Below are 17,488 nucleotides of genomic sequence, written 5' to 3' on the forward strand. Positions count from 1 at the left end.
CTACCAGAAGGAGAGTAGTAAACCAGGGAAAGGTACTTTGGAGCCAGATTTTGTGGATTCTTTTACACTAAACTAGGTCTTTTACCCAGTCAACCTTTTGCTCCACCTTAAAACTAATCCTGTATTTCTCTTCCCTTATTAGTCTCTTTGAAAAAGCTGTCTGCATTTGCTTTAGTTCTTCTTTTCCTAACCCCATTGCCCTCTGCCTTTCAACCTCATTACTAAACTCTTATTTTTCACTAGAGTTATTTTTAAAAATTTTTTTTTCAACCAACAAAAATCTGCCTTATCTTTCTTTTACCTCTTCTTTCCTCCACACCAAAGAAAAAGAAACACTTCCCTTCCCCTCTTATAAACATGTGTAGTCAAGCAAAACAAATTACCACATTGTACAAGTTTAAAAAAAAAAGTCACAATCTGCACTCTTCTTTATCAGGAGGTGTGGGTAGCTTGGCTCATCATGAGGTCTCTGGAATTTTGGCGGCTCATTGTGTTTATCAGAGCTCCTGAGTCTTATTTTTTCCTTTTAAATAGTATTTTATTTTTTCCAGTCACATGTAAAGACAATTTTTACCATTAATTTTTTTAAATAAACTTTTGAGTACCAAATTCTCTCCCTCCCTTCACTCCTTCCTAAGACAGTAAACAATTTGATATAGGTTATATATGTGGAACATTTCCATATTAGCCATGTTGAATAAGAACAAACAGAACAAAAGGAAAAAACTGCAAAAAAAAATAAAGTGAAGTAGTACGCTTCAGTTTGTATTCAGACTCCATCAGTTCTTTCTCTGCATTTGGATAGCTTTTTCCATCATGAGTCTTTTGGAATTGTCTTGCATCATTGTATTGTTGAGAAGAGCTAACTCAATCATGGTTGATCATTATGCAGTGTTACTGTTACTGTGTACAGCGTTTTCCTGGTTCTGCTTACTTCACTCAGCATCAGTTCATGTAAGTCTTTCATGTAAGTTTTTCTGAGAGCATCCGTTATTTCTTAATACTACGTTCTTAAACCACAGTTGTAGTATTCTTAATACCACCACCATTCTTACATGACCAGTAGTAGTATTCTTATACAAAAGTACTATACACAGTTGTATTTTTATACCGCCAGTAGTATTCTTATGCCACAATGTCACATTCTTATACCACAACTGTATTCCCTTATATTTATATGCCACAACCTATTTAGCCATTAGTTCCAATTAATTCTTTGACACTACAAAAAAGCTGCTATAATTTTTGTACGTGTGGATCCTTTTCCCTTTTTTATTATCTCTTTGGGATAAACACCTAGTAGAGGATCAAAGGGTATGTACAGTTTGATTGCCCTTTGGGCATAATTCCAAATTGTTCTCCAGAATGGTTGGATCAGTTTACAGCTCCACCTAGAGTACATCAGTGTCCCATTTTTCCCACATCCTCTCCAACATATCATTTTCCTTTTCTTCCCTTCTGATAGGTGTGAGGTGGCACCTCACTTGCATTTTTTAACTTGCATTTTTCTGTTCAGTAGTGATGTAGAGCATTTTTTCATAAGACTATAGATAGCTTTCTTTGTCTAAAAACTGCCTATTCATATCATTTGACCATTTGTCATTTGGGGAATGACTGGCATTCTTATAAACTTGACTCAGTTCTCTGTATGTTTGAGAAATGAGACCTTTATGAGAGATACTTGCTGTAAAAATTGTTTCCTAGCTTTCTGCTTTCCTTCTAATCTTAGTTGCACTGGTTTTGTATAAAATTTTTAAATTTAATATAACCAAAACTATCCATTTTATAAGCGTTCATGAGTCTCTCAGAAATTTTTGTCCTTAGGGTATTATTGTATAAATTGTTCTCCTGGTTCTGCTTATTTTACTCTAAATCATTTCATCTAAGTCTTTTCTGGTTTCATTGAAATGAGCCCCTTAATAATTTTTTATAATATAATGGCATTCCATCATGTTCATATACCAGAGACTGTTTAGTTGTTCCTCAGTTGTTGAGTACCCCCTGAGTTTGCAATTCTTTGCCAGTATAAATACTTTTATATCGTGTTAGAGTTTATTTTGCTTAGGACTAAGCTCTCCCCTTAATCTATTCTTTCCCCTCTCTGCTCACCTTCCCTTTTCCCTACTTTTACTCTGTTTATTATATATGTTACATCTTGCCACCATCCGAGTGGGAATACATACTGAAATGAAGACTTTGGAACCAGCTTTTTTTTTTTCTTGCAGCATTTTTATTTCTGTACCCAAATCTCTATACATTCTTCCCTTCTTTGATCACATAAGAGTGAAGTTCAAGGGTAACTTGCTCCCCACCTTGTTATCTTCTTAGATGCAGTGGATAGAGTGCTGGGCCTGGGGCCAGGAAGACCTGAGTTCACATTTGGCCACAGAGACTTATTAGCTCTGTGGCCTTGGGCAAGTCCTTCTAATTTCATTAAATTAAACTTCTTTTTCCCTCAGTTTCCTCAGTTACAAGTAGCACTTACTTTTCAGAGTTGTAAGATAATATTCATGAAATCACCTAGGACAGTGCCTGGCCCATAGCAGGTGCTATATAAATCATGTTCCTTTTTCTCCTTGTTCATGCATTCTTCATTTGCTCACCTTGAATATGTGAATTAATTTTCCCTATCCTTCCCCTGTCTCCCCAGCTCCCCTGTTCTTTTTTTTCTTCCTGGTCCATACTCCTTTTAAGACCATTGAAACATAACAGAACTATTCCTAGGCCTTCTGTCTAATTAGACTTTCCCTATGACTTTCTGATTATTGTAGGATTTAGGGGACATACATTTATCATTTCTCCATATTAGGTAGTTTATCCTTATTTAGTTTCTTATCATTGTTCATTTTTACCTTGCTGTGTTTCTTTTGACTCCCATGTTTGCACTTTAGAGTTTCTGGACAGCTTTGGTCTTCCCATCAGGAGTGCTTTGTCATTCTCTATTTCATTGAAGGTCCAGTTTTTTCCTCTGTAGGATTGATTATATTTGGCTTTTTTGGGTAAGTTTTTCTTGATTGTAAGTCTATCCTTTGCCATGTAGAATATCATATTTTAAGTTCTGCTCTTGTGGTAGCTAGATCTTGGGTCATCTTTACTGTAGTTTCTTGACATTTGAATTTCTTTGACCTGGAAATTATGGATTTTGAAAGTAATGTCCCTGGTAGTTTTTCATTTTGAGGTTCTTTCAGGAGAAGATATCTTGGATCTCCCAAGTTTTTAACCTCTACATTATCCTGAACTCCTTATCCTTTTTCACTCCATATGTCCAATCAGGGTACTACCTTTGTTTCAAGTTCTCATCACCTCTTACCTAGATTATTGCAATAGCCTTTTAGTTGGTTTCCTTGCTTCAGGTCTTGACTCACTCCAGTCCATCCTACACACTGCTGCCAAAATAATTTTCATTAAATGGGGATATGACCATGTCACTTCCCTATTTAGTCAACTGAAGTACAGTTTCCTCCGGCCTCTAGGCACATTTTCACTGTGCTCAGTCTAAGAACTGGAAATTTAAGTCAAAAGTCCCTTTAAAGTGCCATAATAAATAAATAGTACCATCAAAGGAAAGAGATTACTTTCTTTAAAGATTTAAGTGAATTAGGCTTGAATCCTGCCCTCAGATACTTTCTAGGGGGGTCATCCTGAGCAAGTCACTTAACCTCTCTGTAGAAGGGTCTTCAAGTAGAACATGAAAAAGAGCTGAAGCTGCTTTTTTACTCATTATCTACTTGATTTCCTAGTCGAATAGATAGATGTAGTAGCCAAGGGTGGTGTGGATTTTGGAGAGTATAAACTTATTTGTAAAACACTGCAGAAGTATCATTAAAGCTTGCATTCAGTATTGCCTCATAAGAGAGTGAAAAACCCTGGGTATAAAAACAAGTGTATAGAAAGTGGCAAGAGGCTCTGCTAAGCCAGATCTCCTGGAGAAGAGAGTGATGGACATTGTCAAAGGGTGTCTGATGTTGCATAAAGGTCAGGAAGCAGTTGGATTGAGAAAAGTGCCATTACATTTGTCAGCTAAAAGGTCATCTTGACAGTGTTGGAACCCAGGTTTAGAATTAAGTAAGAAGAGAGAAGGGTACTTAGGTGGCACAGTGGATAGTGTGCTGGGCTGGACTCAGGAACACTTGAGGTCAAATCCAGCCTCAGACACTGGGTGACCCTGGAAAAGTCATTTAACCCTGTTTGCTTCAGTTTTCTCATCTGTAAAATGAGCTGGAGGAGTAAATGACAAATGGTTCTAGTCTCTTTGCCAACAACACCCCAAAGGGCATCATGAAGAGTCAGACACGACTGAGCCAAGTGAATAACAACAGCAGAGAAGAGAGAAGCTGGAAGGATGTGATCGAGGGGTTTATTTGAGGAGGAGACAGGATAGGAAGAATTGGTTCAAGCCAAAGTTTTTTTTAATGATGGGAGAAGAAGGGAAGAGAGACGGAATCAAGGATGCCTTGGTAAGGAAAAGGTCCCCCCTTCATAGAGGCAGGGATGAAAGAAGAGGGCATCTGAGAAAGACCAGGAGAAGGTCTTGCCAGAAGGCCTTAGATTTTGCCTCTTCATGCCACTGCATATTCATGAGAAGGGGAATGAAATGGCCAGGCCTCTGTTTCAGAAGTGTAGATTTAGATGGATTGGATAGGGGAAGGGAAGAAGGAAAGGAGACCAATTTAAGAGACTTAGAAAGATTGTAGGCTAGAGGTGATGGGGTCCTAAACGCAGGTATCTGTAGTGTATACGGAGAGAAGAGGATGAAGGCAGAAGATGATGTGGGGGTACAAGATATCTAATGGATCCTATGAGGGGATGAATAAGAATGAAGAGTTGAACATGGCTCCTGATTTGTGAAGGCGGATAATTAGAAGAATAGTGATACCCTTGACAGAAATAGGGAAATTAGAAGAAAGGATGGGCTTATTTATGGAAAGATGAATTCTCTTTTAGATGTATTAAGGTGAAGATGCCTGTGGGACCTCCAGGTGGAATGTCTAGCATGCGTTTGAAGATGTGATACTTGGTCAGGTGACAGATAATGACTACTTATGTATATTTTCTGTGCCGTAGCAGTTCTCTGTGACATCTTGTGGAGTAGGTGTATGTAGGCAATTTACTTCTTCATCCTTTTTGGTGCAAACCTTTTTGAATTAGAATTTCAGGGCCCCAGGCAAATATGTTTTTACCACCCTTTTTAAAGATTTACCCCATTTCTAACCACGATCCCAGTTTTAAATAGTGATCTAGAAATCCAGAACCCATTTTCAGCCACTATCTTCTTAACCAGCTGTTCACTTTCTTCTCAGAAATACTTCACTTCATTCAACAGCAGTATCTTCCATTTTTAAAATAACTTACATTTATGGTCTTTTCCAATTTGCAAGGAAAAGGTATTTATTGTTAATTTACTAAAAAGAGGCAGTGTGTGGTACAGTGTTGAACCTGGTATAATGAAAATCTTGGTTGTATTCTTGTCTTTGCCCTTTATTAGTTACGTGTAAGTCATTTAAACTTTCTAAGCGTTAAATGTCCTCATTTATAATAGGAATAATAACTACCTCATACAGTTTTCTTAAGATTCGGTTGAGGTCCTGTAAAGTACTTCACAAGATTTAAAGTGCTATGTAGTTGTCAGTTACTATTTCAAAATAAAAATCAGCTGTGTTCTTGATTTATTTATGTCTTTGGAATAGAAAGGATAAATTTTAAGGCTTCATTATTAAACAACTTGTCACATGTCTCTTTGTTCATTTCAGGGATTTTTGATAAACTCAAAACCAGAGAATGCCTGTGAACCCATAGCACCTCCACCGCTGAAAGACAACTCCACCAGTGCCTTCATTGTGTTAATTAGAAGACTTGATTGTAATTTTGATATTAAGGTACTTGTATAATTTCTTGTCATTTTTAAAGAACAATTTTAGGTTATTGTTTGTGCCAACTTAGACTCTTGTCTCTGCTAGACCTGGGAACTTCCAACTCTTTAGTTTTAAATATTGAATTTTACATGGGAGCAGGGGCGATATTGATAATATGTATAGTTTCTTCCTCATTTTATTTGTTTTATCAAAGACCCTCCTATAGTGATTAGACTTATTCTACCACCTCTGTCAATTTGACTGGCTCAGGTTGATCCAGTGCTGTTTTATTTTAGTGTAATGTGGGGTAGTAAAAAGAAGAATCTTCTTTGCACATGAATTTGGTTGTGTAGTTAATTACAGGACAAGGAGGGTACCATTTCCACATAACTCTCCCTTGGCTCTGTGACTAATGTTGTCATGAACTTTCATTTTACATGTCTTCCTATGATATTTGCCACAGACAGACAGAAGCAACAGACACATTTCTTTTAAAATTGTATTGATAGATCTGGTTCAGGAAAAGCTTTAGGGGAATCATCAGTTAGTTTGGCCTATATGAAAGAGCCCTAAGTTCTACTTCTTTTTCATTTTTGGTCTAAGGAAAATTTTAACATGTCAGTATTGACTAAATCCAGCATAATTATACATGCATGTTTCCATGCATGTATGTGTGCTATGTATGTATGCAATAGATAGTCTTTCAAAAATTTCCCATGGCGTATATTCTTACTTGGTTCTGTACTAAAAATAGTTCTATTATGGCTGTGCTTTGATTTTTGTTCATTTTCAGTGTATAAAACATCTCAGAAATGATGCTAGAGAACAGTCATGTTGAATGAACTAATAATTAATTGTCAAGTGATTTCTAGCCCGGTGCCCATCATGGTTATCATCCTGGGAAGCAGGTCCTGTGGTGATGCAACCTGGCAACTGCTTCAGCAAGTGCTATGGGAGTGGCTTCTGAAGACCCATAGTTCTTGTCATCCAAATCCTTATCACTGTCAAAGCTTTCAACACCAGACATTGATAAGATTTTATCAGTTGAAATTGCATTTAAGAAAAGGCATTGCTATCTGTTTTGTCACTGTAACCTAAGGACCATGGGACTTTTCCATTAACTGGCAGTTGAAATCTTCCTATGGGTTGTCTCCTCCATTAGAATGTAAGCTTCTTAAGTGAGGGACTCCAGCTTTTTTGTGCTGTGCACATTCTAAGCACTTAGGAAAATTTTTTTCTTTTAGTTATATTTTCATTCATCAAAGAAGTAAAGATGAAAATAGAAAGAAAAAGATTGCTGATCATGTGTCAAGAGCAAAATATAACTGTTGGATGGTCAGTGTTAGTGTCCCCAGATTGTAAAGTCATTGAGAGGAAAGCTCATAAGATGTTGGATAAATTCTTTGTGGCAAGTTTTGGGGAGAACATGGACAAAAATCACACAAAATGGGCAAGCAATAGACAGCTTGGTCTATGTTTTTAGAAATAGTATCTGCAACAATGAAATCACAGAGCCAATTCAGTGAGTAAGAGCAAAGGATTATTCTAGCCATTGAGCCTCTGGCCTCCAGAAGCTTACATTCAACCAGAGGACATGAGTAGAAGGTGATCCACTATCACCTTCTTGTACGAGTGATTTGAAACTTTGTTTTATAAGATTCTTACTAGCCTGAAGTTCGTTTGAGAACTATTGGCTCATGTCCTTTTGCCATTTATCAGTTTGGAAAGTCAGTAAGCATTTATTAAGTGCCTCCTACATGCCAGGGGCTGTGCAGTGTCCAGCTCTTGGAACATATAGAAAGGCAAAAGGGAAACAAGTGATATATAGGAGAAGTAGAAATGCTTAGCATAAGAAAGGAATGAATTAAGAAGGACTGGGAAAGTCTTCCCATAGAATGTGAGATTTTAGCTAGGGTTTGAAGGAAGCCAAGGACAATGGGAGGCATAGATGGGGAGGGAGAGCAGTCCAGGTATGGGGGACAGCCAGGTAAAACACATAGGACTGAGCTATGGGGTGGGTGTCTTCTGGAGGCCAGTGAAGGAGAAGAGGATCCAGGCCAGTCTTGGGAAATGTCCAGGGTTAGTAGGCATGCTATAGATGAAGATCAAGCAAAGGACAAAGAGAAGGAGCAAGTCATACAGGTAGGAAGAGTGCCGAGAGAGAAGTGTTACAAAAACTGAATGTAATGAGGGGAAAAGTGGGTGCTGCAGAGAGGTCCAAGAAGGAAGAGGTCTGAGAAAAGGCCATTTGATTTGGCAGTTAAGAAATGAATCATAACTTTGGAGAGTTTCATTTGAATGATGAGGTCAGAAGCCTGATTACAGAGTGAGGGAGAGAAAAAGAAAATGGAGGCATCTATTGCTGATAGGTTTATTTAAGGAATTTAGCTACAAAAGGCAGAGAAATGTATAGGATAATTAGTAATTGGATTGGAAGACAAAGGGAGTTTTTTGAAGATAGGGGAGATGAATATGTTTCTGCGTAGTAGGGACAGAGCTGTTGAAGACTAGTGAGAGTAGGAATGATAGGGACAGTCTTCTGGAGCAGAGAGGATTGAATGAGATCACTTGTGCATATAGAATGCTTTTGGCAGTGAAAAGGGCCTCTCACCTCTTCCTGTGAAACTCTGAAGGAAGAGATAGTGGCACAACCTTGTTGGAATCTTTTTATAAGTCTCAGGTTGTGGAAAGAGCACTGGATTTAGATCCAGAAGACAGGTTTAAATCTCATGTGTGCCACTTTTAGACCTGTGCTTTTGTGCACCAGTTTCCTTGCATGTAAGTTAGATGAGGCTTTCTCTGCAACTCTCAGGTTTGTGATTCTGTTATGAAATCTTAGAGAATAGCAGAGGTTTATCATCTGTGATTTCTTCTGTTTCTGTTGATTTTTCTATAGTGGTTTCCGTTTGTCAATGTTAAAAATGATCTTTCATTTTAGATTCTACTTTCTTACCCAGGGTTATAGAGAAATGCATCAGCCTGTAGTTTCTAGGGCTCTGTTTAGTGTAAAAAGTGCTGAGGACATGGAAACTGGAAGAGGATTGCTGAAGTTGTAATAGAGAGATGGTAAAAAAGGTCTTCAAAGACCTTCAGGAAAGTAGACTGCTTTGATCTACACAACCTGCTTACTTAATCTTTGCTGAGCTGCTGTGGGCAGTAAAGCTCCTTGAGGTACATTTCTGTTCCCCCTCACTCACTCCCCCAATGTGTTGTCTTACTTTGTCTTCTCTCTCTCATTCTGTTGCTTCTCTCTGACACCATATGTTTGGCAAAGTTACATTTTATAAACTTGAAACCTTTTGTATGCTTATAAAAAAAGACTTGAGATTTAATTCTGCTTCATGTATTCTTAAAAATACCAGCTGCTTCTTGGTTGAAAATGTAAGTTAATTTGACTGACACATGTAATATGGTTGATAAATTTGGATGGATTTTCCTTGTTTCTATTTCATATGCCTGTTGGTCCATATGTTAATGTAATTGTTGATTCTTTTCAGGATTGTTGAAGCTTTCTCACTTTCTGAAATTTGGAAAACATGTTTTAATATTTGTTAATGTTTGCTTTGTGACTACTGAATATGTTCCTATTTTGTTAGTTTCTTGTTTATTAGTTATCAATATTATTAGTTTATTATTATGCATGAAACAGTTTATTTTTATTTTTGAGAGAATATTCAGTGGTTAATAGCAGTAGCTGTGTTCAAGTCCAATGGCCAGATTTAACTGCAGGTTTATTTAGCAGGTATTATGCCTTTGAACTTCACTGACTATCATAACTATTCTGGGTAAGAACAATGTCTAATTCTGCTCTTGACATGTCCTTGAGAGTTGTTATTGGCATTTGATAATGTTAAATAATAATCATGATAATAACAGGTTTTGTGATAGGTTTAGATTTTGGTTACAAAAGAACCGAAGGATTTCTTTCTGAAGGAAAAATAAGGAAAATTTGGAAAAATTGTTCACATCGTAGGAAAATCATGAACTGTCACCTTGTTTGTATAACCTACCCTTGATCTTTTACAAAGAAACTGCTGAAAATTCTTTGAATACTGTATACTTCTAAATAAAATACATATGTCCAGCTATTTCTCATTAAGACTTGCCATGAAGATGCCTGATCTCTAACTCCCTTAGAGAAGTTAGGTTTTTATATTTTCTGTGTCCTCTGTTGACTATCCAAGGCCAGAAACCTAGCTTTGATTGATATTCTGTTGATATTTTAGAACCTAATGGTGAGTGAGAACTGTCAGCATGGTAGCATTTCGAACATTTTTCTGAATTAATCTAAATTTAGACATCCCTATGCAGTCTGCTGCTACTTGGACCCATGTGCTGGATTTGGCTAATTGTTGACTACCTAGATAATCTGTTAGCTACTCCTAGTAAACAACCCAAGGAGCTGAGTTAGTCACTGGAAAACCTGGAGTTGAGATCATGGTTTCTCACCAGATAATTTTCCATCAGAGGGGAAGTTGATTTTACTCTTAGTAACACTCAGCCTGTACAGTTTATCACTGCAGAGTCTGAAGCCAGTTTCAGACCCTGTAAGGGGGCACACTGCATAGTTGCCATTAGAGGAACTAAGTACATTAGCTGTTTTTGCCTTAAGTGTGTTAAAATTACAAGAATCGTTTTTTCCTGTTATCATGATTTTACATTACTTTCATAATGGCTCTTTAAGCATTTCTTAGTTGGTGGTTTTGCAGCTTAACAGGAGTGTTTTACCTTAATTTTTGGGAAGGTTTTAAAATTGTAGTTTAGTTAACCTTCAGGAAATTTAAAGTAAGTTATTCAAGGGAATAAGCATTTATTAAGTGCCTGCTATGTACCAGATACTGTGCTAAGCATTTTGCAGATATGACCTCATTTGAGCCTTACACATCCCTGGGAGAGAGATGCTACTATTGTCCCCACTTTACAATTGAGGAAACTGAGGCTAACAACTGCCTAGTCAGAGTCATATAGCTAGTAATTATCTGAAGCTGGATTTGAACTTAGGTCTTTTAAACTCCAGGCCCAGTATTCTATCCACTGCTCTGCCTAACTGCCTAGTATCCAAGCTACTGATAAATAAATTGTAACTACAGCTAAATAACCTTTCTGTAGACTGATGAAGCACCCTTTTTTATGACTATCTTCGTTATTTCCTAAGTTTATCATGTAGATCCTATCAGTGAGATTATTACAACCAAGTGATGGAATGTTTTAAACTAAAGTACCCTTAAAATTTTTTCCATGCTCCAAAAGCAGTTATTTCTAAGAAGTGTTAGTGTCACTGTGTAGAATTGGCAAGGACTAGGAAAGTATAATGAGGATCCGCATGCCATAGAATTCCTAGTACAATGATTTTTTTCTACCTGTGATTTCAGTAGGCCTAAAAATCAGGTGAGCGATCCTCGAAGATACTTAGATGTGATCTCTGTCAGTGACCTGCGATGAAGGGGCAAATAGCGTCCAGATGGAGCTCAGAATTACGTAGTACTTCAGTTGTTGTCATCAACATCCTCTGTTTTAACAAGAAATCAGAGCAGGGAAGGAAAGCGTCCTTTTTTATACAATATTTTTTTAAAAATATAAAACTTTTGTTCATGAAGAAACACAGGATTTAAATTTTTAAGTCCAAATAAATAGGACTCAGGGTTGTATAGTAATAGTTAACCTTGAATCGAGGAAGTCCCTTGTTCAAGCCCTGACCCTGTTGCCTACTGCCTTGTGATCCTGGACAAGCAGTTAACCTGTCAGTATCCTAGACAACCCTGCAAGGCTATTAAGTTGTAGAGAAGATGCCAGACTCATAGCTAGTAAGGCTCTTCACCTGGAAGTTCTCTCTACCAATGACAACACGGGTCCTGTTCCTGTCCTTTCATTATCCCTGTAACTACATGCTTTACCTTTGTTAAAGTTTAATATTGTGTGAGAAATCAGTATTCCTTACATTTGATACTTTCTCTGACTTACAGGTTTTACATGCACAGAAAGCTGGATATAAAGCGGCCATAGTTCACAATGTTGATTCTGATGACCTAATTAGCATGGGATCCAACGACAGTAAGTACAGGTATCACTTTTCTTCTCTCCTGTTTGAAAATTGTACTCAAATTTTACTTGGAATATCTCTTCATTTTATGTTTCAGTTTAAGGTTATGCTTCTAACTTTAAAAAGTGTCCTGTACATTATTAACATAATAAGCATGTTTTTCTTCCAACAAATTCATTGGTTTTATGCCAGGCTGTTTGCATTTTTGTTTCCTTGATACATTTCAGTTAGAGACAAGTAGCAAAATGTCAAGTCAGAGGGCAGTTGAAGGTGCAAAAGACCAGTGAGAATTCTTTTGATTTATATGTGAATATTATGTTGAGAATATAGCAAATTAATTTTCTGCTTTATTTTTAAGTGGGAACTCAGGATTTCAGGGCTCATAGTTTCATGGATAATTTTTATTTTTACAACACCTTCCTGTCCCCTTCCAACAAAGAATAAAGAAGGGGAAAAAGTAGTTTATAAGAACTAAGCCACAGCTCAGTTAAGTCTTAACATTTATGTTGTAGTTACCGTGTATATTGTTTTCCTGGTTCTACTTGCTTCAGTCTGCATGGGGCTCATGTATCTCTTCTGAAGATTCTCAGAATTCTTATTCATCATTTCTATTTTTTCTGTTACATTTATTTTGTCGTGTGAACCTTTTTTCTTTCTTTAGTCTCTCACCATGAGATCTCCAAGTTAAAAGATAGAGGCATTTTAAAAACATGTGATACTGCAGAGGTGAGACTAATTATTGGAGTCTAATTAGCTGTTAGGCATTTAGCATAATATATTAATATATCTTTAATTTTTCAAGTGAAATTTTAACCTTTGGGAGAAAGGGGTCAGTTTTGGTGAAATATTATATTTAAATGTTATTGGTTGGTTTACATAGATTTGCTAAGACATTTGAGCAAGGTGGGAATGTTATTAGCTATTTTAATGTTAAAATAAAATTTTTATTAATTTAAAATAACTTAAATATATGCACATGTGTATCTATATCTGTGTGTCTGTGTGTGTGCATGCATATGTATACGTATATATATGTATATCCACATCCTTATGGAGGAAAATTTATGCTTTTAATGTACCAAGCTAGAGAATTACCAACATTGTGTCCAAAATGGGACTCATTATCTTTCCCCCTAAACTCTTCCTCCTTCCTACCTGCCCTGTGGCTGTAGAGGCAATAATCCTCAAGTTGTCCTTGCAACCATCCTCTGCATCCTTCAAGTTCACAGCCTGGGAGTCCTCACATTCTCTCAACCCCCATGTTCAGGCTGTTGTCACGACCAGTTGATTTTACCTCTGCAACATCCCTCAAATATGCTCCCTTCTCTCCTCTGACATTGTTTCCACCCTGGTACAGGCCTTCATCTCTTCACACTTTAATTATTTGAATAACCTGCTGACAGGTGTGCCTACTTCAGGTCTTTCCCCACTTCACTCTATCCTGCATTCTAAGTCTGGTTGCATGTTTCCAGATGTGAGTGAGGACTTAGATATAAGTTTTCACAGTATGTCTGTGACCTAGGAAGGAAAATAGTAGTATTGATAACCCTGGGAAAAACTAAATTTAGCTTATGTTTTTATACTTTTTATACCTTATCCTTCATGTCATATCTAAACAGCTTCATTTTTAAATATTTTGTGATTAGGTGGAAGTCTTTCACTACCAAACTAAGCAAATTGGACGTGATCTGGGGGATAGGAAGAGTAGTTCATGATTTTAAATTATTAATTGATCAATTAAGTGATCAACAGTGGTACCTTTAAGGAGTTTAATCTGGTGACAGCATAAAGGATCCCTTAAATAGTCTCCTAGTTAGGAGACTTTTATTCTGGGGATGAGATAATAGGAATTTGAATAATGGTGGCAGTGGAAAAGAATGAGGCATGTGTGGGAAAATTTGGGAAGAAAATTAGTGGAGCTTTGCTTACTTTTGTAGTTTAAAAGAGGGGTTAGGGAGAGAGCTCAAGGTGAGCGAGATTTCAGGCTTGGGAGCTTTTCAGGATTGTTGTTAGAAATAGAGAAGAGATGAGGAAGTATTCTAGGATGGAAGAAAATGATAAGATAAGAATAATACCAAGATTCTTAACCTTGCTGCTTGGAAAGATGGTGGTCTCCTTGGCATAAATATGAAAGTTTGGACGGTAAGTTGCCTTTGGAAGAAAGTTAAGGAATCTTGAACCTGTTGTGTTTATGAGTGCTGTAGAAGATCCTATTTCATACAGCTAATAGGAAGTTGGAATTCAGGGGTAAGACTAGGCCTGGATATAAAACTTGGGAGTCATCTGCATATAGATGATAAACCCATGGGATCTGATAGTGTCACCAAATATGAGAATGTAGAGAAAATAGAAATTGGCCCAGGACAAAGCCTGTGAGTCTACCCTCAGGAAGATGGAAGATGAAGGAACAGGAAACTGAGAAGAAATGCTTAGACAGGTAGGAGAGCAGTGTCATGAAAACTCAGGGAGGGCAGAGTGTTAACTCAGGAGGAGAGCATGGCTAACCATGTAAGGTGTTTCAGAGGGATGGAAAAGAATAATAATTTTTAAAATGTGAAAAAATGTGACAATGAAGAGCTTGTTAACTTTGGAGAGAGCAGTTTCAATTAGAAATATTGGAAGTTAGAATAAAAAGGTTTGAGAAGAGGAGAGAAAGTAGATGCTGTTATTGTTGGAAACCAGAGGTATCTCTTTCTCTCCCCCCCCTCCCTTTTTTCAGCTTTCTCCATGGGTAATTTGTTTTGCTACCTTTGCCTTCTTTAGTTGCTGTATTTCTTGTATTTCACTTGTGGGATGTTTGCAAAGCAAAGAATTTGTTCACATCTAGGTTTCTCCCTAGGAGAGTTTCAGGTGCTTCTTTAACATAGATCTTTTTTATTGCTAAGTTTGCCCTATGGGTTTTTTTTTGTTTTTGTTTTTTGTCCTTTGGAGGAACTGTATGGAGTCTTTGAATTGGCACTTCATTTTCTATGTCAAAAAGTTGTGGACAGTGTATTATTTCTTGCATTATATTTTTAGATTTTTTTGACTTGTCATGTTTGGTCTTCTAGGAGACCTATAACCCTCAAGTTGACTTTTCAAGAGCAATATATTTTCCTTGTTTAGAGGTTCTTTTCTTTTTTAAAATGCTATTGCTTTTTTGCTTTTCTTTTTCTAGATTGTCCTTCACTTTTGCTTTGGTGAGATTGCCTTTGTGGATTCAAGTGTTTATATTCTGCCTCTTATTTCTGCTGCATAGACCATAATTTTCAGTTAACTATTCATTCACACTCTGCAGTGGTTCCTTGTCCTCTTGAGAATCCATAAGTTCTGCTGGCTCATCAGATGTTGATGCATTTTCCTTTGGTTTTCAGATTGATTCATAAATAACTGGATTCATTTAGCTTATCTGGCATCCATAGTCCTTTCTGTTATTTATATATTCCCTGCTTGTGCTCAAGGTCTTTAATTGAGTTTTCTTCCTCTTTAAGATTCTTGGTATTTTCATTTTTTCATTATATTCTCTTGTTGCTCAGTTTCTGAATCCTCCTTCTTTGGTGGTTTCCTCTGGGACTGGGCTTCAAAACTGTCTCATCCTCCTTCTATGATGATCAGTTTACATTTTGCCAGCCTCAGTTCCTGCCTGAAATGACTTTTGTGGGGGAGGGGACAAGAGACCTGTCCTCCTGGATACCAGTTCCTTTTCTCTCAGGCCTGGTGAAGACATATGCTCATGCTGGCATTCTGCCCTGGGTTCTCTCTGGCCTAGGTTCTCTTGTTGAGCACAGAAAGCTGCTGCTCTCTTAGGTACAGCATGAAATCTGCTTTCCATGACTGAAGGTTGGGGGTGGGGATTAGGGCAGAATTGAGCTGGGTTCCAAGTCTGTGGGTCTTGCCAGTGTCGTGGCTGAGAGTAGGGGCTGGTTATTGAGTGTATTAGGGATTACCCTTCTTTGTTCCTAGTTCATCAACTTCATTGGAATTCTTGGTATCTTAGGCCATAGGGGCAGCTGAGATTGGTTTTTTTTTTCCTAGCTATAATTTCCTTCGTTTTAGTGAGAATAAGATCCAAAATAGAATTTTCCCTTGTTGTTACTCCAGCTTTTGAAGGATGAAATCATCATTAAGGCAAGTCCTGAATTTAGTAGCTGTTCTGCTTTTGGCAGAGGAAGCTCCAGTAGATGTCACTCAGTATCATGCCTCTGTGTCAGGCTTGTGATTTTTCTTAGGCTCCTCATCATCTCTTTCCTTTCTGTTTAGGGGTCTTTAGTAAACCCCAATGATGTAATCACTTTTGTTTCTCCTTTCTTTGACCTTCAACAAAACACTCTCCTTTATTGTTGGTTCCTGGATTTTCTTACAGGTGTGTTCACTTTCTTCTTTCTTAACCACTCTTCATAAGAATTTCTTCTGCATAAGGTGAATCCATTAAGAGCCACAATCCTGTCATGGGTTTTATCCTCCTCAAACCTGTGAAGTCAAATTTGCCTCCTTTCTATAGGACCTGTGTATTTCCTTATTTGTTGCCTGAACTTTGGCATTTGTGTATAGGTTTCTGAGTATGTGGGATTTTGTGTTCTCAGCTATGTGATTTTTTTCCTTTTTTTGTGACTGTTGCCTGTAGTATCTAACTTGGGGGATATATACATAGTCAGTCTTTTCAGTCCTCGGTCCTTTTTACTTTTAAGCCCTCTTGATTAGGTTCTCAAGATGCCTGGAAATTACATTCTTGCCAGCCTTTGTTAGTGTAAGACAGATAAACACAGCACATTTGAGGCATTAAATTAAAGATTTGTGTAGAGATGGTGATGAAGCCTATTTAAATTCTCTTTTCTGTTTGTCTTTCTGAATGTGAGACTAGAAGAAACTGTTCTGCTTCTGACTGAAAATTTCTAAAGAAATTAGATAACTAGGGCTAAAAGTTATTAGTTCATTATTTTCTGTGTAATAAGTCATGAACAGTGGGGGGAGGGGACAAAAAAATCTGGGGTTTTACTAAAGTTTAAACTCATCAGACCTGTGAATAGAGTGAAGTACAGCTGAAGTAATTCAGGGAAATTAGGGGGAACTAGGAGCAGGGTGGGTCCTACAGCCTGTGTTCTCTTTTTGTCCTGAGGGATTAAGAGCCTGAAAAGCTTAGTAGTGTAATGCCCAGAGAATTGCTGTAGAAGCAGATGTCACTCTTCTTAACAGCAGGGAAAAAAGGGAGGATTATCTAAGGGAAATAAGTAAAAAGTGACATCAGAGAATAAGCTAACAGACTTTTGATGTGAGGTAAGCTTTGAATTGGATAGAAGTTGCCCTGGGCAGTTTTAGAGCAGAATTTTAAGAGTAAGGGAAAATTGGAATAATGGAATAAATAAAACTAAGTATCATCTCTTTATCTGATACTTTTTTGCATTAAAAAATTCTAATTTTTAAGAAGTTGCTCTATAGAAGTGTCTTGATTCCTACTGCATACTAAAACTTCTTTCTCCCTGATCATCAATGAGGTCCTTTGCTAATTGACTATAATGTGAATGTGCAAGGGTATACCTTATTCAGAACCAATCTATATTTATGAAGTGTGGGTCTGACTGTGTTATTGCCCTGCTCATCAACCTCCACTGGCTCCCTG

The 17,488-nt window shown here is 37.3% G+C and overlaps 1 protein-coding gene across 1 annotated transcript in view; it reads left to right on the forward strand.

Annotated features, from left to right (window-relative positions):
* The window catches only part of RNF13 (ring finger protein 13), an 82,989-nt gene that overhangs the window by 20,395 nt on the left and 45,106 nt on the right, over positions 1-17,488 (forward strand). Inside the window, exons 4-5 of the mRNA XM_072618287.1 lie at positions 5,751-5,876; positions 11,816-11,903. Coding sequence (XP_072474388.1) covers positions 5,751-5,876; positions 11,816-11,903 — 214 coding nt within the window. The remainder of the gene's footprint in view (positions 1-5,750; positions 5,877-11,815; positions 11,904-17,488) is intronic.

This window comes from Notamacropus eugenii, chromosome 6, assembly GCF_028372415.1.
Source record: "Notamacropus eugenii isolate mMacEug1 chromosome 6, mMacEug1.pri_v2, whole genome shotgun sequence".
Classification (NCBI taxonomy): domain Eukaryota; kingdom Metazoa; phylum Chordata; class Mammalia; order Diprotodontia; family Macropodidae; genus Notamacropus; species Notamacropus eugenii.